Below are 27,845 nucleotides of genomic sequence, written 5' to 3' on the forward strand. Positions count from 1 at the left end.
CATGGTGGCGCGTGCCTGTAATCCCAGCTACTCAGGAGGCTGAGGCAGGAGAATTGCCTGAACCCAGGAGGCGGAGGTTGCGGTGAGCCGAGATCGCGCCATTGCACTCCAGCCTGGGTAACAAGAGTGAAACTCCGTCTCAAAAAAAAAAAAAAAAAAAAAAAGACTTGAAGTTAATTCATCACTTAATTCATTAAATTGTCAATTGAATTTCCGCTAAGTCAGATATATTTCTAATGAAAACATGCATTCCTGCGCGTGCACGCGTGTGTGTGTCTGTTGAGAGTCTGATGAATGTACCAGCATGTTCACCAACCACAGAAAGCTGCTCTCGTGATGTGAAACTCTGAGGATCCTAGCTTCAGAAACCGGACAGACTTCACCGTGTTTCACTAGGGTGGGAAATCATCATCGGTGGTCACTTCGTGTACTACACTTGCCAAAGATCCGGTCTGTAGGAAGATTTAGAGAGTACTGAAATGCAGTTTTTAGCCCGCATCTTCTAATCCCAAAGTAAAGACTGAAAGCTTCACCTGTTTTTCACTATCAAATGGCTGAAGTTATAAATAGGTCCAAAGCTCATCTCTCTCCACTTAGCAGAGAAGGGTCAAATTTCAGGGGGCAAAGCGAAATAATAAAATGAATGTCAGGATATTTTATAGTGCCAGTCAGTCATCCCACAGTCTCCTCTCTCTTCCTTTCCACTGTGCTATCCCAGAATCAAGGAGCTCAGCAACAATGCCTCTGTTCAAACTCGCAGGTAGGTGTATAAAGCGGAGAGCTCAGTTGTTTTCTTACTCATATGCAACTGTTCCTTTAGCTATCTTATAAGCTTCGATCATTCTTTATTTAGGGTTTTTGATAACTTTAAAATACATTTCAGGAAAACACAAAATATTTTCAAGGGTTTTTTGTTTTTAGTTTTGGGATGTGAGTAAGCTTCTAAAACTGTTACTATGTATGTAGCATCTTTGATGATCCCGGTAGAGAAATGCATGAGATATTTATTATCTACTCTGCTAGTCAAAGCAAACGGTGTGCTGCCATAGTTGAGACGGCTCCCACACAATGGCTCTGTCTATGGTACGAGGTAAAAATCACGAACATGACAAAAATAACCCAATCTGTTTATTCTCATGGTTCATGAGAATAGCTTTCTGCAGTCCAGGTTTGTACACGGGATAAATTTTTTAAATAATAATGTTATAATTTTTAAATGATAAAAGCAATACACGTTTTAGGTGAAATAGAAATTGTGCTGAAAAAATAAAATAAACACTCATTTTGAAAGTTAGGAAATTCAGTAATGGAATGCAGTGGCACGATCATGGCTCACTGCAGCCCCAAACTTCTGGGCTCTGGCGACCCTCCCACCTCAGTCTCCCTAGTAGCTGGTACTGCAGGTGCGTGCCACCATGCCGAGCTAGTTTCTGGATTTTTTTTTGCAGAGACAGGGTTTCGCTACGTTGCCCCGGCTGGCCTCAAACTCCTGGGCTCAAGCAATCTACCCGCCTCGGCCTCCCAAAGTGCTGTTAGCCACCGGACCCAGCCAAAAGCTGGGTAATTTAAAACATCGGCACATTCCATTATCCAAAGATATCTACTCTTAATATTTTAATGTTTTTTCTTTTCAATCTCTTTTCTGTGTAAAATTAAAGAATTTTTTAAAAAGACACTGTTATATTGCACATGTAATCTTTTGGCAGGATAATGTTTTGGTTTAACTTTACAACTTATCCACTTTACCATGATATCCCAAACTATTCCTAAAAACCATTTTAAAAGACTGCATAAATATTCTATTAACTATTCCCTTAGATTCGTTATAGTTTATATACATATAAATATGTTCTGATAATAACATTGACGCCTGAAACTTTTTCCATGTTTATGGATTATTTCCATAGGATAGCTTCTCAGAAATGATTATTTGGTAGATGTTACTAAATTGTTTACCAAATGAGCTGTTTTACGTTTATGGCTACCAACATCATATGAGCATTCCCATTTTTCTTTATCAGATATTTTACAAAATCATATTTTACAGAGAGTGCCTTTTAAAAAGTATACTTAAAAATGTTAAGAGACATAATGGAAGAGAAAAGAAAATGAAGAGCGGTATAATGACCATATTCCCAAGGTTTCTGATGGCAGCAAAATGTAGAGAAGCTGGAAGGATGAGCAGAAATAACAGCAATTTACATGCATCTATCCCAAAGCACTGATTAATAGCCACCGTGATTTCAGAAAGTTGTTTGCATATTTTATCTTTTTTTATTTTACTTCATACAGCTGAAGAGAAACGTGAGTATTGCATTACTTTTGCTGCCATTTGTCAGAGTATCAATTTAAAAAATGAAACTGTTCCTTAATTCAGGAACATGGCTATTTTTCAGCAGTGTTTATTAAATAACAGCCTTGAAAGTCAACAAAAATTAATAATGACCATAGATATCCCACAGCATGGCAAAGCAGCTCATGGCCTTTCTGGATTCCAGTGCATATATAAAGATTTTATATATACATATAATTTTAAAAAAAGAAAACCTCATGAGGTGCTTACTTTTATTTATCTATTTTATTTATTTACTTATTTTTTGAGATGGAGTCTTGCTGTGTCACCCAGGTTGTGCAGAGGCACAACCTCGGCTCATCGCAACCTCTGCCTCTCAGTTTCAAGTGATTATCTTGCCTCAGCCTCCCAAGTAGCTGAGATTACAGGCGCGCACCACCACACCTGGCTAATTTTTGTATTTTTAGTAGAGACAGGGTTTCACCATCTTGGCCAGGCTGGTCTTGAACTCCTGACCTCAAGTGATCTGCCCACCTCAGCCTCCCAAAGTGCTGGGATTACAGGCGTCAGCCACCACACCCAACCTGTTTAAAATTTTGAAATAAAAGACCGATTCGCCAAAGGGGCCTATCGAGTCTTGCCTTAGTAAACCAACTCCAGTGCAACAACAACAACGAAAAAATTCTTGTGAATTTTTGTGACCAGATAAAATAAAAACCTATTTAATTAATTAATTAATTAATTTTAAATGATGGGGGTCTCGCTGTGTTGTCCAGGCTGGAGTGCAGTGGCACCATCTCGGCTCACCGCAACCTCTGCCTTATGGGTTCAAGTGGTTCTCCTTCCTCAGCCTCCCGAGTGGCTGGGATTACAGGTGCCCACCACCACGCCCAGCTAATTTTTGTATTTTTAGTAGAGATAAGGTGTCGCCATGTTGGCTAGGCTGGTCTAGAACTTCTGACCTCAAATGATCCATCTGCCTCTGCCTCCCAAAGTGCTAGGATTACAGGCATGAGCCACCGTGCCCGGCCTTAAAAACCTATTTTAGATAAAACTATAGCTTTAGTTGTATATTCCCCTCAATCTCAAATTAGACTTGTCCTTTTGCTGACTGATAGTAGGTCTGCCTCTGAATTCCTCTGGAGATGAAATGTGGCAGATGAAAGGCCTACAACCTTGTCTTTCCTACACAGCAATAAAGCACTGCTGAAAAACAAGCATGCTTTCTGGACCTGTTGGGTGAAGAAGCAAGCATGATACTCCTCAAGAGTCTTCCACTTCCTGTGTTAAAAATAATAATCTCCAACTTCTGGACAGTGTTGCCTAGTTTTTAAAGTATGTTTGTGTAATCTTCATAACAGTTCCCTGAAGTTGACATTATTATTATTAACATTCCCCTTTATGATGATGAACACTGAGGCTCCCAGTGATTATGTGGCTTGCCCAAGGCCACCCTGCTATCACAGACACATTTTCTTTTTTCATTTTCTTTTTTTTTTTTGAGACAGAGTCTTGCTCTGTCACCCAGGCTGGAGTGCAGTGGCATGATCTTGGCTCACTGCAACCTCCGCTTCCCAGGTTCAAGTGATTCTCCTACCTCAGCCTCCCAAGTAGCTGGGATTACAGGCACGTGCCACCACACCCAGCTAATTTGGTATTTTTAGTAGAGACAGGGTTTCACCATGTTGGCCAGGCTGGTCTTGAACTTCTGACCTCAGGTGATCTGCCCACCTCAGCCTCCCAAAGTGCTGCGATTAGAGGCGTGAGCCACCGCACCCAGCCTATCACCTTACCTTTTGAAATATGTTTCCCTCTTTCCTTTCTATAATAAACATCACTCCCTGAAGTTTCTTGTTTGTTTGTTTTTTGAGATAAGTTCTCACCCTGTTGCCCAGGCTGGAGTGCAATGGTGCAAACATGGCTCACTGAAGCCTCAACCTCCTGGCCTCAAATGATCCTCCTACCTCAGCCTCCTGAGTAGCTGGGACTACAGGCATATGTCACCACGCTTGGCTAATTTTTGAAAAATGTTTTTTGTGGAGATAGGGTTCTCGCTGTGTTGCCCAGCCTCCAAAATCTCAAACTCCTGGCCTCAAGCAATCCTCCCACCTCAGCCTCTCAAAGTGCTGGGATTACAGGTGTGAGTCACCATGCCAGACTCACTCCTCAAAGTTTTTTGGTTTTTTTTTTTTTAAGGTAGAGCTCTTGAATTAGGATCAAATTTCAGTTGTAGTTACATGAAGTCAAATCAAGTGGCTGATTCAGTGGAAGGAAATATCAACCATATAACTTCTGGTCGTCATGTAAGCTACTTCTCAAGAGTAAAGTTTCTACTTTGCAACTGTCTACAGTGGCTTAGAGAGATACAATCTTAGTAAAAACAATACTGTTTTAAAATATGAAACAAATAGAAATGTGCAATCCCAGACGATGAATGCTTGTTCTGTAAGAGTCTAGCAAGTAGGATTCGGTTTCTGAACGTCTATTTCCACACTGTCCTTCCTGAGGCCTCCAGCATTATTGACCAGTTGCACCATCATCCTCATTCTCATCTTCATAACCAACAGTTATATTTCCATTTGCCTTTCATGATGCATGCAGCCTCTTCCAACTTCTGCTTGCCACTCTCCCTTGAGATGCATGTGCTTGCTCGTGATGCTCAGGGAGAAGTGAGATTATTTCTGGGGATCAATGGGCAGTAGGGTGTGGAGGCATTCTCAGGCCATCGAATGCATTTACCTGGTGTTCCATTTGTTTCTTCATGGATCATGGTGCTTGCCAAAGAACTACTCATAGCATCCAAAGATGCTTTTTGGTTTCAGGTGTTTGAGTTTGACGAGGCAGATAAATGCATGAAGTTGGGCCACTATAATGGGCTTTGCTGTTAACTTTGCTTAACAAACCAGGTTTTAAAAACTGGCTGAACTGGTATTGTTGGTGAAGTTATGAGTTAGTTACTATCATCTCCAATGTACATTTTATCATGTACTAAGTCGTATCATTTATCTTCTCATTCATAGCCCAAGCTAACCCTACACACCAAATATCTGTTTGACCAATGCTACAAATTACATCATTCAATATAACCTGGTGCTTTATTTTCCTTAAGGCATTTCCACATACATTATTTCACTTTGTGTCACAACAGCCTTGCCAGCAAGATTGGGTAGGTATTAGTATTCCCACTTTACAGATAAAGAAACAGAGATAAAGGAAGATGTAGGAGGTGGTAAGTGCACAGCAAGGAGCTTCAGCACATGACATCTACTTAATTTAGAATAGAAAATATGGACTTTTGCAGGCCTGTATAGACATTAATGGGTGGGGGCATCTTTCTCTCTGCATACAGTTTGCTCCATCATCCTGTTGGGAATGTTTCTGTCTTCTTCTGTTGCTCCAATTAGTTACCTATTTGCCATTGTCATTATTGCTACCAGCTCTTCTCTGGAAATGCCAAGAAAAGTATTAGAGGTCATGACTATTCAGACAGAAAACACTGAGAATGTGGAGAACATAGTGGAATTTAACAGAAAGGCAGATACTTGGTGGCTATCACCATCCTATATGATGACACTGGTTTTCTTTTCTTTCCCCTCCCCTCCCCTCCCCTCCCCTCCCCTCCCCTCCCCTCCCCTCTCCTCTCTTTCCTTTCCTTTCCTTTCCTTTCTTTTTTGATACAGTTTCGCTCTGTCTCCCACGCTGGAGTGTAGTGGCATGGTCTTCTCCCAGGCTGGAGTATAGTGGCATGGTCTGGGTTCAAGTGATTCTCCTGCCTCAGCCTCCTGAGTAGCTGGGATTTTCATCTTTTTAGTAGAGAGGGGTTTCACCATGTTGGCCAGGCTGGTCTTGAACTCCTCACATCAAGTGATCCACCCTTCTTGGCCTCCCAAAGTGCTGGGATTACAGGCATGAGCTACAGTGCCCAGAGACACTGGTTTTCTTATATCTTGAGGGTCTTAGGGTAGTCATTGCCAAACTAAGAAGCATCGTCTTTCCCCATTTTAAAAATGGGAAAGCTGGGCATGGTGGCTCATGCCTGTAATCCCAGCACTTTGAGAGGCCAAGGTAGGTAGATCACAAGGTCAAGAGATTGAGACCATCCCGGCCAACATGGTGAAACCCTGTCTCTATTAAAAATACAAAAATTAGCTGGGCATAGTGGCATGTGCGTATAGTCCCAGCTACTTGGGAGGCAGAGGCAGGAGAATTGCTTGAACCTGGGAGGCAGAGGTTGCAGTGAGCTGAGATTGCTCCACTGCACTCCAGCCTGATGACAGAGTGAGATTCCATCTCAAGGGGAAAAAAATGAATGGGAAAATTAGAGTATGCACAGGTAAAATTGGCCTTCCGATGGTCATTTATTATTGAGGCCCAGGTCCACAAGAAATGGGACTGCCAGCACTAGGTAGTAAATGTTAGTGGTCCCCTCCCTGCACACAGCAGCATATCACCAAGTTGTCTGGATTTGAAAAAAGCAAAGTTTGATGTGTGAGAGAAACACAGTATCTGTCTTAAGCAGAATAAAGGCCCTGAAGTACACATTTATTTCTCAGAACTACTTAGATCACTGGAATCACTGGTTCTCCTTAACAAGAAAAACTCCAAGGACCAAAAACCTTATCCACATCTTTGAAACCATCAGAAAATCTCCACCAACCTAATGGAAAGAACTGTGCTGCATGGTTCAAACTATGAAATCAAATTTAGCCTTGCCAGAAACAGGAGATCTTCCATGGGGTGCAGTCCTATAAGACCCCAGTCTCATCTTTAGGACCATCTTTAGGACTGTTCCGCAATGTGCTGTGAGAATCTGACCCATGTTTCTGAGAGCATATTTTCAAGGTACCCACACAGAAACCCACTAAAAGGAGAGCAGGCACTGAGCTCTATGGTGTTTCAGGGCCCCTGGTTGGAAAGCAGGGGAGCCATGCATGCAGCACAGCCCTTGCCCCATGCCTAACACACAGTAGACAGTCTCAAATGACTTTTGAAAAGAGGCTTGAACACTAATATGTGAAAACCTCTTTTAGAAATTGATGATGCCATGCGCAGCTTTGCTGAAAAAGTGTTCGCCTCTGAAGTCAAAGATGAAGGAGGTCGTCAGGAAATTTCCCCCTTTGATGTGGAAGAGATCTGTCCAATTTCTCTTCGTGAGATGCAAGCACACATATTCCATCTGGACACTCTGTCCACTTCTACAGAAGCCAGGAGGTAAGTGGTGTAAGGAGAATGCTTAGTATACTGGCACCTCAGGAGGGGGATCTGCTAGGGACCATATGGTTCAATTTAGCCGAATGATGGTTCAACTCAGAGGAAGAACTCTGCCAGAGTTAGAAATTCCTAAGGATGAGCACAGTGACTCACACAGTAATCCCAGCACTTTGGGAGGCCAAGGTGGGCAGATCACTTGACGTTAGGAATTTGAGACCAGCCTGGTCAACATGGTGAAACCCTATCTCTACTAAAAATGCAAAAATTAGTGAGGCATGGTAGCGTGCACCTATAGTCCCAGCTACCCAGAAGGCTGAGGCAGGAGAATCGCTTGAACCTGGGAGGTGGAATTGCAATGAGCTAAGATTGCCCCACTGCACTCCAGCCTGGGTGACACAGCGAGACTCTGTCTCAAAAAAAAAAAAAAAAAATTCCTTTTCCCTGCACATTGTACATCCTAGAATGAGTAGAGTAAGGAGGTGCCAATGATGAAAAAAGAAGAAAGCAGTGCATCTCCTATCTCATTCGCATCTCCCTTGATTGAAGCCTCCCTACCCATCTAAGCAAGAGGACTTCGAGATACCATAGAATTATTTCAAACCAAAGTGGGCAAATGGCTGCTGTGAACATATTCAATTTACACACAATGGTTATATAAACTGGGACTCAAGAGCCTTCATCTGCCGATGAGGCCAAACTTAATGTTATGCTCCCTGACAAGAATCCTGTCCTACAGCCAGTATGACCACCTCCTGGCCTTGGGAATACTGCTCTCCACTTCAGCCCTCATGCCCTGCCCATCTTATGTCTACAATACATACTTGCTGCCTCCCCCAAGCAGTCTTCGAAATTCCTTCTCCGCCAACTCTATTTTCCTTTATTTGAACCACTCTAGGATTCACTAGCAGCCACACTTTAGTTCTCAAACCTCAAACCTATACTAACCACTTCGCTGAAACCCTCTCCTTGCAGCCCCCACCCATCCAACCAGCTTCAAGGGGAAGAAGACCATTCTGTGTCTTTCTCTTGGTTTTACATTTTTAAGGAAAGAACAGCAGTCCACCTCTTTTGGTATCCCCCATAGGACTTAACATCGGACTTGGTCAAAGCAGTAAATGTGGGTCAGACTCAGTAAATACTTGTTGATTTGAGAAAATAATGTTAAGCACCTTATAAGTTCCAGGTACTGTGCTAGGCATTTTGTATACATTAAATCTCATAGAATTCCTATAAGGTGGTCATTTTTGCACCATTTTTTCCAGGTGGGTAGATGGGAGCTCCTTTATCCATATTTAAGGAACATGAATAAAATGATACAGGTAGTAGCTGACACAGCCCGTGTCTTCTCCAGCACCTAGACTGCCCGTTCTGCCGGGAGTGCACTGCTTGGGAAGTGCACCTAGACTGCCTGTTCTGCCGGGAGTGCACTGCCTGGGAAGAAGGCTGTCATGGTGAAGCCCTTCTAGTAGGATCGCTAAGGCCGTCCCAAGGTAGACCAGGGAGAGGGGCACACTGTCATTTGTCTTCAGTGATTTTTTCCTCTCACTGTGCGTGAATCCTGTTTCTGATACCCAACCACATTTTAACTTTTTGTCCTCAGAATAAAATTGTATAGGGAAACATCCATCTATCATAATAAACCACCTGATGAAGATAAAATTAACTATTTTCAATTTCGAACCCAGAAAAAAGCGTTTCCAAGGACGGAAGACTGTTAATTTGTCCATTCCACTAAGTGAAACATCTGCCACCAAACTGTCCCACATTGATGAATACATTTCATCTCCAACATACCAGACTGTGCCTGATTTTCAGAGAGTGCAGATCACTGGTGACTACGCCTCTGGGGTGAGTTGCTCCTTGCCACTCAGACTTAGCAACCAGGAGACCATTCAGCTTGACTGTTCTAGCTCCTTACCTTCTTCTCCTTCTTGTTGATGGAGGTGTTCGCTCATCTGTCCTTTGTTACACTTCATTATTGCATTTCAAATACTAATATGGTATGTCTTATATTTCTATGTTGTTTTTATCATCCCACATAATTTCTCCTCTGTCTTATTTAATAGCACGTGGAGAATATGGAGTAGAATGCAGTGTGTATGTTACAGAATACAATGGGCAGAATTTGGCAAAGGACCAAAGAGAGCAGTAGTGTGATCAGGTCTCACTGATGGTATCATAAATCAGAAAAGGGAGCCTCTGGGAGTCACGGGGGTTTCTGGGGGAAAAAGGACCCCAGCAGACCTAGGATAGTGAGAAGGGTTGCAGGTGGCATAAAGCAACCAAAGAAAACAGATCCAGAGAAAGAGAGAGGGAAGAGAAAAAAGAAGGAATAAGAGAAAAGAAGGAAGATGAGAGAGAGGTTAGAATAAGGCTATTGTTTTTTGATGAGCTGAACTCTCCAATTTCACTACAGATGCTTACACAGTAGATCATTATTTGGAACAGACTCCAGTATGCCACAGGGATAGTAAACTCATGTCACAAACAACTTGACCTTCTTGTCTCATCCAGAACAGTTGGTCAATTAATAAATCTCTGCCACACGGACTTGCAGAATCAGCATCATATTGGTGAAACTGCTGTGCAGCCATCAGTTGATGCTCCAAATATAGTTTTAATGACCAGTGCTGAGCCCCCTTCTCATATAACTGACCCACTTAGGGTCAGTCCTAAGATACTTAAAAGTGACAGAGCAATTAAATGCACCTCATTCTCGTTCATCATTTTCTGAATAACATGGGTGCTCACTAAATGGCAGGGGTTTAGACACTAAATAACTAAAAAAAATATGCCTAATAGAGATGAGTACAGGGGATACAGAGTTTGGAGAACTCGAGAATTCAAAATAACATAAAAATGTGGAGATAGGGCCGGGCGCGGTGGCTCAAGTCTGTAATCCCAGCACTTTGGGAGGCCGAGGCGGGTGGATCACGAGGTCAAGAGATCGAGACCATCCTGGTCAACATGGTGAAACCCCGTCTCTACTAAAAATACAAAAAATTAGCTGGGCATGGTGGTGCGTGCCTATAATCCCAGCTACTCAGGAAGTTGAAGCAGGAGAATTGCCTGAACCCAGGAGGCGGAGGTTGCGGTGAGCCGAGATTGCACCATTGCACTCCAGCCTGGGTAACAAGAGCGAAACTCTGTCTCAAAAAAATAAAAAAAAATAAAAAATGTGGAGATAAACTACATACCCGGTTGCTTGATGGAAATGAAAACAAGAGTAAAAAGAAGGACGTTAGGAGGATGAACGAAATATACGGAAGTCAAGGAGTAGCTTCTCCTCCTGTGAAAACTGGAGGGCCCCTGAAACCTTGACCTGGAGTCTGGGAAAAGCAAAGTATGTTGCTGTACCTGTTGGCTGAATGTGGCTGGGCTGGTGAGCAACAGTCTGTGCTCTTCCTGGTTGTAGTCTGTACCCAAATTAGTCTTCATCCTTGTAATTTAAACAGAGAGGCAAACGGGAAATCAGAGCTCAGCTCCCAAGATCATTAATCCCTAATAAACACTAGCTTCAGTTTCATCAGTCTTTATTGAGCATCTATTCTGTGCTAGGCATTGTGTGCTAAGTGCTGAGAACATGAAGGTGCTTAAGACTCAGCTCTCATTCTTGAGGACCTGATAGACTAGTGGCCCATTAGGTGACAATGAGCCAATGGAAGCATGGAAGCAGACCCCCAGACCTAGCACCTGTGCCAGACTCTTTGGGCCAAGATCAGCAGGTCTTTAAAATAGTTAAACTCATTCAGGATCAATATCTGGAACTTAAACTACTGGGGACAAGCGTAAAAGTCTGCGGGTTCTGATAATGAGCATTCAGTGGTGTTAAGTTATAACTACTTGGGCATGCCTGGCCGAGCCAGGAGTTGGGGGTGGGCGCAGGGAAATTTCCAGCAGCCCTAATAAAGCTTTACTCTAGAATCTCTCCATTTGTACCCAGAAATAAAATTATCTTTAAAACCATCTGGCCGGGCGTGGTGGCTCACGCCTGTAATCCAAGCACTTTGGAGGCCAAGGCAGGTGGATCACCTGAGGTCGGGAGTTCAAGACCAGCCTGACCAACATAGTGAAACCTCGTCTTTAAAAATAAATAAATAAATAAAAATAAATAAATAAAACCGTCTAAAAGACTAACTTTTCACAGAGTGAGTTTCTGATCCATGGTAGGTGAAGAAGGCAATGCATGAGTTTGAGAGATTTATGACCCCATATTCATCCTAAAATATTTCCCTCACTGACCAACAAGTGGTTTGAATTCTCACAATTTGAGTCAAATGGTGTTTCAGTTGAGGTATTGTCTTGTACTTAAAATCTCCGCATGTACTTGGAAGGAAGAAATTATATACCACGTTAAAATGGATTCTTTTAATCCTATTAGCTAGATAATCCCTTCTATGTAGCAAAACCCAAAAACAAACGAATACAAGATTATAAGGGGAAAACTTGTAGGACAAGTAAGTTCGGTAGAGACAAAAAAGCTAGAAAAGCTTCAGGACCTGCTCTGGGAGGGAGATTCAGGTGTCAAGTCAATTAAGAAGCAGCCAGGTGAGTGGTGAGGCTCAGAATGGGCTGTTACACACAGGAGAGCTGGGAGGTGCCAAGGATAAGCGTCACCCACTTCTCAGCTTCTCATGGGATTCACTCTGATATGCTGATATTATTTTTTTGGCAGGTTACAGTTGAAGATTTTGAAATTGTTTGCAAAGGTCTATATCGGGCACTATGCATACGGGAGAAATACATGCAGAAGTCGTTTCAGAGGTTCCCTAAAACCCCATCCAAATACTTGCGGAACATCGACGGCCAGGCTTGGGTAGCAAATGAGAGCTTCTATCCAGGTAACAATTCCCTTACATAATGTATGAAATATATCTTTCATTCAAACTGCTAAATATTAAATGTAAAATATGCCCCTAGATTATAAGTAATTCAGTCTAAAAATGTCATAGTAATAGTCATCTGTGGCCCCATTTCCTCACGTGTCCAACCACTGGCTTCAGTCTGTACAACATCTCTCTGAACCTTTTCTCTTCATCACTCCCTAAACCCTCATTCAGACTTATCCTTCTCCTTGCCCAGATTGCTGCAAGAGCATTTTAACTACTCTGCTAAATTTTAGTCTTACTCTCTTTTGGTTCATCTTTACTTTGGTGCTAATTTTTAAAACACAGATCAGAGCACATCCTTCTCCTGACAAGAACCTTTAGCTGCTCCTTGAAATCTACAAAGCAAAGTTCAGTATTTAGCTTGGCATTTGAGGCCCACGCCCTCTGGCCTCCTAACTACATTTTATTTGTTTTTGTTTTTTTTTTTTTGGTTTTTTTTTTTTAGATAGAGTCTTATTCTGTTGCCCAGGCTGGAGTGCTGCAGCCCCACCTCAGCTCACTGCAACGTCCATCTCCTGGGTTCAAGCAATTCTCCTGCCTCAGCCGCCTGGGTTATATTGGGGTTTAGGGGTTTAGGGTGCCCTTGGCTTTCCTAAGAGGTGTTTTTTTCAGGTTTTTGGTCTCCTGCCCTCTTAAGAATGAGAGAGGGGACCACAGCGCAGTGCGCAGTAAATGCCGGACTTAAAAGCGTTTGTTGAAAGTGATTTATTAAAAGACAGAGAGAAACAGGAGAGGGAGAGAGAAAGAAACAGCTAACTCTCACACTGAGTGAGAGAATCCAGAAAGATGGAATCCAGGAGAGGAAAGCAGCTTCCACACTGAGTGGAAGGGAACAGAGAGAGATGGAGTTTAGGAGGGGAAGACAGGCTTCCATGAGAGAGTGTGGAAGGGGACTCGAGAGGGAAAATCCAGGAGAGAGAAAGACGGCTTCCACACAGGGAGTGTTCCTGGAAGGGGACCCAAACATGGAGTCTGAAGGGGTGAGGAAGAAGGGGACTTTTAGCCTGGGAGGAACCCCCACCTTCTCTAAGACCCAGGGCCAATGAAAGGAGTTCCTTAGAACTTTCACTGGAGTGATTGACTCTTAGTTTCTTCCTACACCTGCGAAATTCAAACATAAACTGTTAAATCTTCCTGATGGAGAGAGATGGGAGTGGGGCATGGCATTGGGAAGTTTTTGCCCTAGAAACTACGCCCCTTCATGGACCTGGAAAGAGAACACATTCCCTCATTCCCCGCTTTGAACAAGAAAGCCCAACTTCTGTTGGAACGCGGACGTAGATTGCTTTTTAACTACTTTCTGCTGAAATGGGGTGTAGAAGGGGCCCTGCAGTTGAGGTTTTTATTCAGAGGGGAGCCTTTTAAGGGTGCAGGTTGATTTAGAGGTTTACAATAGAGCTTACAAGCCAAGGACATCCGAGGCTCCAGTGGCAGGATTATTTGTGACCTTATGGTTTTATAAGAAACAAATGTGACAAGGTGGTTAAAGATGAGAGGCCCAGACGCCAACAAATATAGAATGGTTATACACAAGCCTAGGAGAGAATAGAGCCAGGGCAGTCAGTTGTTAAACAAGTCTTACAATACTGTTTCTGGAAGGTTCTTAGCCCTGTGTTTGATTGATTTTCAAGTTCTGTGTTTAAAACAACAATTAACTGGTTTACAAAATAGCAGCATTTTTTCTAGAAAGAGACAGATTTTCTTTCCACTATGAAAAGGATACTTGGAGTTTGAGAGATAGCAAAGTTGAGGGTTATAGCCCTGTTAATGCCAGGATATAAATTAGACGTATGCGTGGTTACTTTCCTGGGGATTTTGTTGGAAAAGCAGATGTAGATTTTTTAATGGCTTGCAGGGATATGAAGGGCTGTTTTCTGGAACTTTAGGCTAGGGAATGGAGGATTTATGACTTTTTTTAGGAGGTGTCCAAGGCTTTAGCTCAATGTGATGAATTTATGAGTTAATTTTCACCACCTTAACTGCCATTGGGGTAGACAGAATGACCAAAAATGGTTTTTTCCAAGATGGGCCTAGAGAGGCAGAGTTTGAGGGGAGAGAATTAACAAGCACTAAGTTTCCAGGGCAGGAGAGAAATACTGAGAAGACCATGCCAGTGTCCAGGAGAAGATTAACTTCCTGGACTTTTATGGTTAGCTTTACCTGGGGCTTTGTGAGGGTGATGGCTTGTGCTGGCACTTGCTTTAGGCACCGTTAGTCCTGCCATTGGGTTATTTGGTTAGACAACTTAGGCCCTGGGAACCTTTATCCCCTGGGACAGTGTGCTTTTTAGGGATTCCCTTGGCACAGGCAAGGATGAGATGGTGGTTTATTCCCCTGGGGACAATTTTTTATAAAATGTTCCTTTAGACCACACTAGTAACAAGTTTTGCTAGACTGGTGGCTAATCTAAGCCTTTCCCTTATTTGAGCCCCTGGGGTTTGCTTGCCTGAGAGCCGTGACTAAGGCTGCCTTTTTTTTTTTTTTAATTTTTCCTGTTCCTTTTATCCTGTTTTTCTTGCTTTTTATTATAAAACACTGAGGTTGCCTGGTTTAGTAATGATTTTAGACTTCGTTTTGGTTCCAAAGTCAGCTTTTGAAGCTTTTTCCTGATATTTGCTGCTGGCTAATAGACTTGTCCTTTAGTATTAACTGATTTTTAATGGAGTTTGGTGACAGTGGGTGTACTTTTTTAAGGCCTTCCACAATTGCTTAAGGAAAGCTGTTGGATTTTTTTCCTTCCCTTTAGGGGCTAGGTTTTTTACGCGGCAGAGGATAATTTGGCCACGCTGTTTGTTAGAGAAAAATGAGCTGCTTTTTTTTTTTTAAAGACTGTGTGTTTAATTGGTTTTAACTTTCCAGTATACTCTTTAATGGGGACTTGAGCTTGGGAATATAAGCATCCATTTGAAATTGAACACAAGGGATGCCTGCACCCCCAGTTAAAGAAATTACAGCCACTTTGACCTAAGGTGTTTCTTAGGTAAAGTACCTAAGGGTACCGAAATGAAACGTTTTTCAGTTAGTACCCCAAAATTTTGTGTGCTCAAGATGCATGATTTATTTTATTAGAGGGCCTTTCATATACTGGATTTGAATTATGACCTACCATTGTATAGAACTTACTGTTTGCATGACCTTCAGTGACCACCATAGAGGCTTGAAGGGCTGTTGGGTTGAGTGGTTCATACCAATGAGTCCTTGAACCAGGCCAGTGAGGCTTAAGAGATGGGTACCAGTATTTTCCAGCAAATGTTTAATTTTTGCAGGCCAATTTATAAAGCTGCCCTAGAAGGGTAAACTTTTAGGGCGGAACTATTAGAGCACACAATTTAAAGAAGGCGGCCGGGCATGGCTGAGGCTGGAACAATACCCTCAGGACCCGGACCTTTTTTTCCCCTAACCCATTTTCCATTGTAAGAAAATGTGTTTAAGGTTGTGAGACCCGCAATTGACTATCTGGGGCCGGGAACCGGTTTAACTGATTTTTTAGATGGAAAAGTTTTGCCAAAGAGAGAGCCAATCCCAAGCAAGACAAATTATTCACTAAACACAAAGTCCCATAGCCTTTAGCTTTTGAATTTTTCCGAAAGGCTTTACCAATTTAAGACTGGCTTCACCAGGGATTTGAACCAGTAACATGGCAGGTGTCAGCTCTACACCTTAACCAACTATGCTAACAAGCCACTTACATTAAGGGAAGGCAGAAAGCTTTTTTAAGCCATATTTTGAATGAGAACGCTGCACCCTTAGGCGGTGTGGCCTGCTGAAAGCTGGCTAGGGCTGACAGCCAGCAGCCGCTTCTTTTCCCTCAGCACTGACAGAAGAAAAAAGCTGCTTGCGGGTTAAAAGCCAGGCAGCTGCACCGCCCTGCTATGTGCTGGAGGGGAAGGCCTGCCCCCGCCCCTGCGGTGTTCCATTTGCCATGTTGCCGGGACTATGTGCACACCCTGGGCCACTTTTCCAGCCGCTGCCCACACAAGGACCTGTGGCTGGCAGGCAAATGCCATGGGGAAGTTCCCTTGTGCCGTTCCTGACTGCGGTTTTTAACAGCTGGGTTTTTCGGTTTTATGCTGCCCCCCCCCCCCCGCCACCACCACCTTTGCCGCTTTGCTTTTCTAAGGGCTGTTGCTTTGCTTAGAGCCTTTGCACCTGGCTGCCCCGCCCTGCAGCTTTTCTCCTGGCCTGGTTGCACACGCCTGGTTTTGCCCCTGGTACATGCAGAGAGTGTTTGCCTATTCCACCTTCCGCAGGTTTTTGCCCAGAAAAGCCGCTGAGAGAGGGAAGGAGAGAGAGACACAGAGAGAGCTTAGAGGGAAAAAAAACTGCGCTTTTAATTTTGGCTGGGCTGTGCAGCTTAAGATGGGCTGGGTTGTTCCTCTGAGGCGCTGCTGCTCCAGTTCTCCACAGCCCTGCCTGGCTGTACCCCTCTCCTGGCTGGCTCGCCAAAATGTTATGTTGGGGTTTAGGGGTTTAGGGTGCCCTTAGCTTACCTGAGAGGACGTTTCTCCAGGTTCTTGGTCTCCTGCCCTCTTAAGAATGAGAGAGGGGACCACAGCTCAGTGCGCAGTAAACGCCAGACTTAAAAAAGCGTTTGTAGAAAGCAATTTATTTAAAGAGAGAGAGAAACTGGAGAAGGAGAGATAAAGAAACAGCTAACTCTCACACTAAGAGAAAGAATCCAAAAAAATAAAATCCAGGAAAGAAAAGCAGCTTCCACACTAAGTGGAAGGAAAGAAAAATGAAGTTTAGGAGGGAAAAACAGGCTTCCACAAAAGGGGAAATCCAGAAGAGAAAAAAATAGCTTCCACAAAGGAAGTGCTTGTGAAAGGGAACCCAAACATAAAGTCCAAAGGGGTGTGGAAAAAGAGAACTTTTAACCTGAAAGAAACTCCCACCTTCTCTAAGACCCTGGGCCAATAAAAAAAGTTCCTTAAAACTTCCGATAAACTAATTAACTCTTAGTTTCTTCCCATACCGGCAAAATTCAAATATAAACTGTTAAATCTCCTGAATAAAAAAATTGGAAGGGGGGCATGGCATTGGAAAGTTTCTGTCCTAAAAACTATGGCCCCTCATAAACCCCCCACCAAAAAAAACAACACATTCCTTCAGCTGGGATTAATGACGTGCACCACTATGCCTGGCTAATTTTTGTATTTTTTGTAGAGACAGGGTTTTGCCATATTGGCCAGGCTGGTCTCGAACTCCTGGCCTCAAGTGATCTGCCTGCCTCAGCCTCCCAAAGTGCTGCAATTACAGGCATGAGCCACCACACCCAGCCTGTTTATTTTTGAACTTGCACACTCAACCTATTTCTAAACTTACTTTCTCTACTCTTTATACTCTGTGTTCTGGTTAGAAATATTTCTCATTCTCTGTATAGTTCAACACTTTCCTGCTCCTGGATTGCTGCTATGCTTCCCTGTGCCCAGGCTGTCCTTCCCCTCATTTATTCAACACATGTCCAAGAATCCAGAGGCAACCTTGTCTTTCAAGAGGCAGCCCGAATACTATCATTTCTCGCCTTCTGGACAGAAGTAAACTGCATGTTCTGACTTTCCATAGCATTTTATTTACTTATCTCAGTTTTTACTTTCTACCTTGTAGAAAGTTAAATACATATCTTTCAATAATAAGATTTAAATAATTTTACAGATTTCAATTGTATAACTGGATCATAATTGACAATTCCTATTTTTAGGCAATTAAATTTCCAACTTTTAAAAACTTGTTTCTAGCAAGGGTACAATATGCATCTTTATATACACATCTTTCTGTAATTGTCTTACAATTTTAGGATTACAATCCGAGAACTAAAATTTATGAAGAGGCAAATGTTTAATATTTTTGAAGTTCCAAATTGTCATATTATTAAAGATCTCCAGTTCTACAACTTCGTCTCTGTAATTCCTTTTAATATTAAAATCATATTAAACATGTCTCCACTTTGGTAACTCACAACAGTAGTTTACCCATCCTCTATAATATTGACATTTAGTTTGTTTGTCTTGTCTTTATTTCCCCAGAATTACACTTTATCTCACTATTAAACCTTGAGTATAAAGATTTCAAAATTAATATTTGATGTAGCAACATGCTGTTTCACTTCTCTTCGGTTCCTTATCTCCAAATTTTGAATAGGAAATGTGCAGACTGTTTTTTATTTTTTCCTATGCTATTTTCCTCACTTTGGCTGCTGCAGGCATCACTTGCAAACAGGAGACTTTCCGATGCCTTCCTTGGGCACAGCAGTAAAAAGGCACACATGAGCATACTTGTTGAAAGTAAAAGGGTGAATTCTTAAAGGCTCTGACAATGTGAAATGTGTTCATGGCTTCCTTAGGCTGAAATTACTAGCTGTGGAAAGAAGGAAACACATTCACTTAATCTCTTCTCAATTCCTTTAGCAGAAATTTTATGTGCTTTAAAAGGTGAAAAAAAAATTCTCATAAGAATTATAACTCTTAAAATAATAATTTATTTTATACCTCTTCTTACATTAAGACCACTTTAGGTGGAGCACAGGGGATTCTTAGGGCAGTGAAACTATTCTGTATGATACTGTAAGGATGGATACATGTCAGTATACATTTGCCAAAACCCGTAGGCTTTGCGTGAACCCTAATGTGCACTAGGGACTTTGGATGATTATAATGTGATCATGTAGATTCATCTGTTATAACAAATGGACCCTCTGATGTAGGATGTTCAGAGTGGGGAGTGGCTGTGTGTGTGTCTGTGGATGCAGGAAGTGTAGGGCAACTGCATTTTCTTTTTTCTTTTCTTTTTTTTTTTTTTTTTTGAGATGGAGTCTCGCTCTGTCACCCAGGCTGGAGTGCAGTGGCACAAACTCACTCACTGCAACCTCCACCTCCCGGGTTCAAGAGATTCTCCTACCTCATCCTCTCAAGTAGCTGGGACTACAGGCATGCAGCACAACATCACACCTGGCTAATTTTTGTATTTTTAGTGGAGATGGGGTTTCACCATGTTGGTTACGCTGATCTCAAACTCCTGACCTCAAATTACCCACCTTCCTTGGCCTCCCAAAGGGTTGGGATTACAGGCATGAGGCACCACGCCCCGCCTGAAAACTGCGTTTTTTACTCAATTTTACTGTGAACCCAAAACTGATTTTAAAAGCCTATTTCAAAAAATACTCTAAATTAAGCTAATAAAAAAGATTGGCTTAAATAAGGTAAAGATCCAAATTTATTTTTTAACTGTAGTTTGACTTTTATTTTTATGTTATTATCTAAAAGCTAATAATATGCTCTAAACAGAAAGCCTTTGATGACCAACTTCAGTAAATAATTAAGATTGTTTATAAGCACTACATTGGTTACTTTATGTAAACAGTACTTCCAAAGAACTTGAAAATCATCCTTACACTAGATAATATATTGTTTTCTTTTTGTTTCCTTACACTAGATAATATATTGTTTTCTTTTTGTTTTTTTGAGACAGGATCTCCTTCTGTCACCCAGGCTGGAGTGCAGGGGCATGATCTCTGCTCACTGCAACGTACCTCTCCCGGCTTCAAGTGATTCTCCCACCTCAGCCTCCTGAGTAGCTGAGATTACAGGCTCATGCCACCACAGCCCCGCTAATTTTTGTATTTTTAGTAGAGACAAGGTTTCACCCTATTGGTCAGGCTGGTCTTGAACTCCCGACCTCAGGCGATCTGCCCACCTTGGCTTCCCAAAGTACTGGGATTCACAGGCATGAGCCACCACGTCTGGTCAACATATTACTTTTATAGTCATTTTATATTATTAATTTAGTTACCTTTGAAAAATAATGCAAAAATAAAGGTTAGCTTAATTCCAGACAATTACAACTTAAGTGCCAGATTCCAAGCTAATGAGATGTTGCAGTATTTCAGATTTCAGTTATTTTTATGTGGTAGTTCATCCTATGTGCTAATATATTATTCTGTGTTTGATTGAAAAGTCTTTACTCCTCCTGTGAAGAAGGGAGAAGATCCTTTCCAAACAGACAACCTTCCTGAAAACCTGGGCTATCACCTCAAAATGAAGGATGGTGTAGTGTACGTCTATCCTAATGAAGCAGCAGCCAGCAAAGATGAGCCTAAGCCACTTCCTTATCCAAATCTGGACACCTTCTTAGATGATATGAATTTTTTACTTGCTTTAATTGCTCAAGGACCTGTGTAAGTATTTAGCGAGACCTAAACAACTAGTACTACTACTACTGATAGTAAGACTAACTAAGTACTAAATGGGTACTATGTTCAAACACTGTATTAAACCCTTCATGTACATTGTTCCTTTTATTCCTTACGCTTGCTCTGTGAAGTGGTTATTTTCATAATTCCAGTTTTATGAGCTGAGACTTTGAGGAGTTAAGTAACTTACCTAAAGTGACACAACTGGCTGAGCCAGGATTCACACACGAATCTGCCGACCCCAAAGCCAGGACCTTTGACTTTGAACACTCTCTCCACTGATTTTTAAGATACCTTTCCAGGTTCTCCCTCATCATTATGCCCAACATTGTTGAAAAGATTAAGCCCTTGGAGCCCACTACTTCTCAGTGAGATTAACCACAGAGTAAGCAGAAAAGTTTGCTTCAATATAAATGATAAAGGTCCTGATAGTTTCAAAATTGTGACTGTTTTTCTTGAATGTCTGCAACTTTTTGGAATTATGTAATTTTATTTTCCACAGTAAGACCTACACCCACCGGCGCCTGAAGTTCCTTTCCTCCAAGTTCCAGGTCCATCAGATGCTCAACGAGATGGACGAGTTAAAGGAGCTGAAAAACAACCCCCACCGAGATTTTTATAACTGCAGGAAGGTAAACATTTTAGTTGCTCAGAGGTAATTCCTGGGCAAAACAATCCAATTATTTCTTGAGAAGCACAAGAAAACAGTGTGTTTCTGATTAATCTAAGATTTCTACAGGTTCAGTGGATTTTAGTAAAAACAGACAGATTATGTCTAAAGGGTTAGGGTTAAGTGCCATTTCTATTGTTTTCCCCATAGAAAGGTTTGCCATATTTTTAACATAAAAATTATAACTATCATTGACAACAAAAATACAACCACCACAACAACAAAACATTAAAAATGACCATTCTAGAATTTGAAAGATCTTCCTTCTAGTCCTTTTTCTTTGACTTCCTGACTCTACAACCTTGGAGGAAATGACTAAATATTTTCATTTCAGTATCCTCATTTGTAAAATTGAGAACTACACCTGCCCAATCCAGTTCACATGAGGATTGTGAATATCAAATGAGTTAGCTTAGAGATTGTGAAACCCAGCCAACTAGAAACACTTCCAAGGAGTGTTTTGACCATTAAAATGATTACAACGAAGTGGGAATAGGAAATATATGAGCAGAGATTCAGGCCCAAATCCTGGCTTAGTTGCCTATACAACTTTGGACTAAATCTGCTGAAATTTCAGTGTATAAAATTTAGTTATAAGAATATCCACCTCATGAATGTCATCACTGTGTCATGGCTTCATAATTTCAACCCTTTCTCCTTAGGGGCTGAAAGTTACGGTAGTTACTTCACTTCCAGCTGTGTTTTAGGAGTGAACAATGGTCCAGAAGAATGTTGTGTGGATCAGACATAAGAAATAAATTGGATGTACAGCCATACAGAAGAAGCAAGCATTACTATTGCATCTAGCCTAACCTTTCACATCCTCTCATGGGTACATCACGGTTGTAATGAGCTCTTTATTGCTGGAGCGCTTCCGTCAGCTCACATCCTGGTTATTTGCTTTGTCCCAACACAGTGGGATTTGCAGCACCATATCCTCTAAACAGAGTAGGATAGCTAAGGCTGATTGATGTTTTTTTCTTTCTCTAAATGTACACACAGGTGGACACCCATATCCATGCAGCCGCTTGCATGAACCAGAAACATCTGCTGCGTTTTATTAAGAAGTCTTACCAAATTGATGCCGACAGAGTGGTCTATAGCACCAAAGAGAAGAATATGACCTTAAAGGAACTTTTTGCTAAGTTAAAAATGCATCCTTATGACCTTACTGTTGATTCTCTGGATGTTCATGCTGTAGGTTGAAACGGCAATGTCAGTTTCACTTTAATACTCAGAACCTCAAGTCTTTCTCCTACAAGCCCTCCCTTCTCAGAGCCCTCTTAACCATCTTGGCTTACCATGCTGCCTGAAAGCACCACAGACAATTTGACAATTTTAAGTTTGCTCATTGTCACCTGTCCCAATAAAATTCCCTTTTTTTTTTTTTTTTTTTTTTGAGATGGAGTCTTGCTCTGTCACCAGGCTGAAGGGCAGTGGCAGGATCTCGGCTCATGCAATCTCTGCCTCGCCGGTTCAAGCAATTTCCCTGCCACAGCCTCCCAAGTAGCTGGGACTACAGGTGCGCCATCACACCCAGCTAATTTTTTTGTATTTTGGTAGAGACAGGGTTTCACCATGTTGGCCAGATGGTCTCAATCTCCTGATCTTATGATCCACCCGCCTTAGCCTCCCAAAGTGCTAGGATTACAGGCATGAGCCAGTGCCCAGCCCCAAATTCCATTTTTGGAGCCCAATGCCCTTCCCCACTACCAGGCTCCAGTTCTGCTTGACTATTTTCTAGCTCCCTGTGTCCAGACAGCTCTGGCAAAAATACATTTCTGCTCTTTTTTCCTGACTCAGGGACGCCAGACCTTCCAGCGTTTTGATAAGTTCAATGACAAATACAATCCTGTAGGAGCAAGTGAGCTACGGGACCTCTACTTGAAGACAGACAATTACATTAATGGGGAATATTTTGCCACTATCATCAAGGTGAGGAGCAACCAATCAGATCTATGGTACCTGGCGTGATTCTTGAGGAAAGGGACTCCAGCCTGGGTAGTAAGAGTGAAACTCTGTCTCAAAAAAAAAAGATTTTTAAAGACCTCCATTCTTAAGGTAGAGAAATTAAGGGTGCGGTTTCAAGATTTATTAAGGATCTGACCCTTTCAGATTCTGAAGGGAATAGAATGGGAATCTCCTCTCCCTAGACTCCAGAGGAACTTGTGGGAATCCCTGTCTTGGACTTCTCCTTTGGCTTTGCAGGAGGTAGGTGCAGACCTGGTGGAGGCCAAGTATCAGCATGCTGAGCCCCGCCTGTCTATCTATGGACGCAGTCCTGACGAGTGGAGCAAACTCTCCTCCTGGTTTGTCTGCAACCGCATCCACTGCCCCAACATGACATGGATGATCCAGGTCCCCAGGATCTAGTATGTACCTGCCCATCAGAAACTCTAAAGCCTGCCCTGTCTCACCTGCCTCAACTCCCCTGCATGAACAAGGAATGTGTTGCCAATCTAGAAAGAAATCGGCACTCACTATTGGTTCCTGCATGCTTCGTTGTGTCCTTTCTGCGTGCAGCACTCTTAACCACGGACAGGAGCTAGAAAGATCATTTCAGTTCAGTTCTCTAGCTTTATGAGGATCATAAATATCTGGCTGAGAATGATTAAAACTACAATAGAATAAGAACTATGTACAGTTTGGTACACATTTTCTTTCACCTGGTCTTCTTTGTGTCAAGTCCATTCTTTCCCATGCTCATCTCTACTGGGATGTGGCTTTATCAGAACCTTTACCACTATCTGTCGATTGTCTCACCTACAAGTGCTCAAGTTCTCCGCAATCAATGAGTATTTATCAATGGTATTGTTGAGGGAGCCATCTCTTTCATACCACCTGCTATCATTCATCGCCTTCAGGGATGGCTTCTCTTTCGGTTTGTCCAGTATCATTGATCTTTTATCTAACTTAGGTGTTTATATATTTTCTGGCTACCTGCCTTTGTGGTCCATGTGACCTGCTGCAATGCAAGAGTTTCATCCTGTCTTTTTAACCCAAAAAAGTAATTTTTTGACTGGGATAATACTTCCTGTCTAATAGGCAGAGAGGCAGTAGGTTGGTTAGGAGTATAGGCTCTGGACCCAGAGTGGCCATACTTGAATCCTGGCTCTACCATTTAGCAGTGCAAGTTCGGGTTAAGTTATATCACCTCATCGTGCCTTGGTGTCATCATCTCTAAAACAAGTAAAAACGATACCTCACTTATTGAGTTGTTATGCGGATTACATTAGCTAATACTTCTGGACACTAAGAGTGGCTGGCATATATTAAATGCTGTATAATAGTTTGTTAAATTGGATCAGAGGTATTCTTGGTAATCATTTCATGCTCACTATCTTGTAGCTGCACACATATATATATCATTGAAACTTTTATGACATAATTGCTATATTCCTCTATGTGGACTTAGCTGTGAAGGTTTAGTCTTCTTATGATAAAGGTTTGTAAAAAACATGGGGGCATAGGGTCCACCCAAAAATTTTTACTTCCTATGTCTAGCCCAAACTGAATCCCTCTCTATAAGTAACCAAGAAGAACGTATGAGGAGCATGAACCTAGGATAGATATACCAAGTCTTTTCCTGTCCATGACATTTGGTCCTCTGGTTCCCTCATACTGGGTGGGGCTAACAGTCCTAAAAATCCTTTTTTCTCCTAAATTCTTTTCATTCTTGCCTCTAGTGATGTGTTCCGTTCCAAGAATTTCCTTCCACATTTTGGAAAAATGCTGGAGAATATTTTCATGCCAGTGTTTGAGGCCACCATCAACCCCCAGGCTGACCCAAATCTCAGTGTCTTCCTCAAGCATGTAAGCATGACCCTTCAGGCCTTCGTACTGATGCTCATGAACCAGCCTTCCTACCTGGTCATGACTAATTTTTGGTGCTTATCTCTTTCTGTTTGGTCTGTGCCTTTGGACCTGAAAGTTTGTGCGTGGACTGGGGCCCTGCAGTTGGACTGAACCCACTGCATTCCTCACTTTTCCTAACAGATCACTGGCTTTGACAGTGTGGATGATGAGTCCAAACACAGTGGCCACATGTTCTCCTCCAAGAGTCCCAAGCCCCAGGAGTGGACATTGGAAAAGAATCCATCTTACACTTACTATGCCTACTACATGTATGCAAACATCATGGTGCTCAACAGCCTGAGAAAGTAAGTAGGAGAGAACTGGAACTAGGAGGGCCTATTTGACACAGCTCTTTTCCTCATACATTGGCACTTAAGGTGGTCAAGGGCCTCAGTGCATTACTGTGATGCTTTCAATTGGCCCAAATCAGAAATTTCTTTCCCTTAACTTTTTTCTTCAGTTTATTTATTTAGGGGCAAAAATTGATATTTTTATGCTTTCAATAATTTAACCAATTCCTTTTTTTGGAAGTTTAGGAATTTATAGTAATCATTGTGCAATTAATTATAAAACTTCGTTTTACCCTTCTCTATATACCTGGGTAAGGAATAAGTAGAGGGATATTATAGGGGGATTTTCTGGAAACATTTCTCCCTTGAAGTGTGAATGGAATAAATGATGAGATGGTGATATTGGTAACTTTCCTGTTGAGACTGAAGATATTTCCATCCAGGCAATCAACACTTGACTTGCTTCCTTACCCCCCTATCCTCTGCTGCCTCTCTTTAGAAACTTTGTATTTAGCAAGAATTAAGATTATGATTTGGGGCTGTTTTGCTGAATTCTTTGGATGGCTTACTTCCTTCCAGAGTGTTCATTTCTCTACTGATTTTTCCTGTAAATCACTCCATACCCAGAACTTGCAATTCCTATAGCAGTTCTATTTCCCCAGGGAACGAGGCATGAACACATTTCTGTTCCGACCTCACTGTGGGGAAGCTGGAGCTCTCACCCATCTCATGACAGCATTCATGATCGCAGATAATATCTCTCATGGCCTGAATTTAAAAAAGGTGAGTTGGAAGCTCTCTTCTTAATTTTTATATTGGAGCTAGAGGAATCTTTTTTCCCTTAACCAACCATACTGTTACAAGTCATTATCAACGCTGGAATCATATTCAAATAGAGCATAAAATATTTTTTAGTTTAGTGCAGTTCATTCTACAGAGAGAAGGCAAGGGACTTGCTCAAGATTACCTAGCTAGTTGCTGTCAGAGATAAGTTAACGCAGATCTCCTGACTTCTAGCTTAGAATCCTGACAAGGGATAATTCAGAGATGGCCTGGCTTACCTTTAGCTAGTTTTTGCCAGATTTCTTGTTACAGCATGCTTCAAGATTTTTTTTTTTTTTTGTTAGAGTCAGAGCTTTCTTGTAGAGAGAGAAAGCAAAGAATGTTTCAAGGCAAAGTTTTTTTGCCTGAGACAGACCATCTAGCATAGGTAATTCCAGATCGAATAAACAATTTGGTTTGACTCAATCCTTCTGAAAATTTATGTATCCTAAATACACTTATTCTAAATAGCATTTACATTGAAAAACTACTAAATTCTCCTTATTGAGGGACTTGAAGAACAAGTGATAATTTTGTTGAAAGCTGAAGCTTAAGGCAGACCATGAGATTGTTTCTAGTTTGTATTCCTTTTTCAACATCTTTAAATATTTTTTCACTTTTCTTTTTCAGAGTCCCGTGTTACAGTACTTGTTTTTCTTAGCCCAGATTCCCATCGCCATGTCACCGCTAAGTAATAATAGCCTGTTTCTAGAGTATGCCAAAAATCCTTTTTTGGATTTCCTTCAAAAAGGGTTAATGATCTCACTGTCTACAGATGACCCAATGCAATTCCACTTTACCAAGGTATAGTATGGGCCTGGGCAATACATGTACATTTTACTGGACTGTTGTTTTCCATCCAGAATTCGAAAGTCAAATCAAGGTATTTGATTATTCTTTCTGAGCGGGATGCATATTATTAATTAATTCATTACTCTTTTTTCCTCATTTAATAATTAACTGCAGGAGCCCCTAATGGAAGAATATGCTATTGCTGCACAAGTCTTCAAGCTGAGCACCTGTGATATGTGTGAAGTGGCAAGGAACAGTGTCTTGCAGTGTGGAATTTCTCATGAGGTAGACCTGTCCTTGAATGGCTGCCCTTCTGAGTATAGGGTCTGCTAACCTGAATACTGAAAAAGTAGTGGGGAAGCACATGCAGAAAAATTGTCCCACAAATCATATGCCATTACTATGGATAGGGACTAGAAGGGATTATTCTATCTCCTTGCCTATGCCTTTTGGGTAAGGAAAGTAAAATACACTTGATTTCTCAGCAGACTGTGAACACTGAGGCACTAGATGAGTGCTTTTAATGGTTTGTTATTATTATTCTTTTGTCAGTGGCTAAGGTAAAGAAGGAATTTTTGTAAAGAAGGCAATTATTGTCTGTACTAGGGTGAAAAGAGACAACAATCATTCTGCATCCTTTTCTCTTACAGGAGAAAGCAAAGTTTCTGGGTGACAATTATCTTGAGGAAGGCCCTGCTGGAAATGACATCCGGAGGACAAACGTAGCCCAAATCCGAATGGCCTATCGCTATGAAACCTGGTGTTATGAACTCAATTTAATTGCTGAGGGTCTTAAATCAACAGAATAAAATTAGTAAACTAAATAATAATATAA

General features: G+C 41.7%; 1 protein-coding gene across 4 annotated transcripts; it reads left to right on the top strand.

Annotated features, from left to right (window-relative positions):
- The first annotated feature begins 597 nt into the window (after positions 1-597).
- On the top strand, positions 598-27,845 carry AMPD1 (adenosine monophosphate deaminase 1). Of its 4 annotated transcripts, none has more exons than XM_032249663.1 (16): positions 598-760; positions 2,293-2,304; positions 7,324-7,504; positions 9,190-9,352; positions 12,180-12,345; positions 20,347-20,566; positions 21,084-21,213; positions 22,254-22,448; positions 23,055-23,186; positions 23,460-23,623; positions 24,938-25,064; positions 25,248-25,411; positions 26,059-26,179; positions 26,849-27,022; positions 27,185-27,295; positions 27,661-27,845. In XM_032249663.1, the coding sequence occupies exons 1-16, from the start codon at positions 640-642 to the stop codon at positions 27,817-27,819; spliced, it is 2,340 nt and encodes a 779-aa protein (XP_032105554.1). In that variant the 5' UTR covers positions 598-639; the 3' UTR covers positions 27,820-27,845. The 4 variants fall into 4 exon arrangements, with proteins under 4 accessions (XP_032105554.1, XP_032105558.1, XP_032105555.1 ...); XM_032249664.1 differs by having other exon boundaries at positions 607-760; positions 7,324-7,508; XM_032249667.1 differs by lacking the exon at positions 2,293-2,304.

Source organism: Sapajus apella, unplaced genomic scaffold (assembly GCF_009761245.1).
Source record: "Sapajus apella isolate SASKATOON/1434 unplaced genomic scaffold, GSC_monkey_1.0 scaffold69, whole genome shotgun sequence".
Lineage (NCBI taxonomy): Eukaryota > Metazoa > Chordata > Mammalia > Primates > Cebidae > Sapajus > Sapajus apella.

Bases quoted from the DNA above. Each gene is read 5' to 3' on its own strand.
- AMPD1 (XM_032249663.1), top strand. From the start codon at position 640: ATGAATGTCAGGATATTTTATAGTGCCAGTCAGTCATCCCACAGTCTC. The intron at 23,187-23,459 runs GTGAGGAGCAAC...TTGGCTTTGCAG, and splicing joins ATTTTGCCACTATCATCAAG to GAGGTAGGTGCAGACCTGGT. The intron at 27,296-27,660 runs GTAGACCTGTCC...TTTCTCTTACAG, and splicing joins AGTGTGGAATTTCTCATGAG to GAGAAAGCAAAGTTTCTGGG.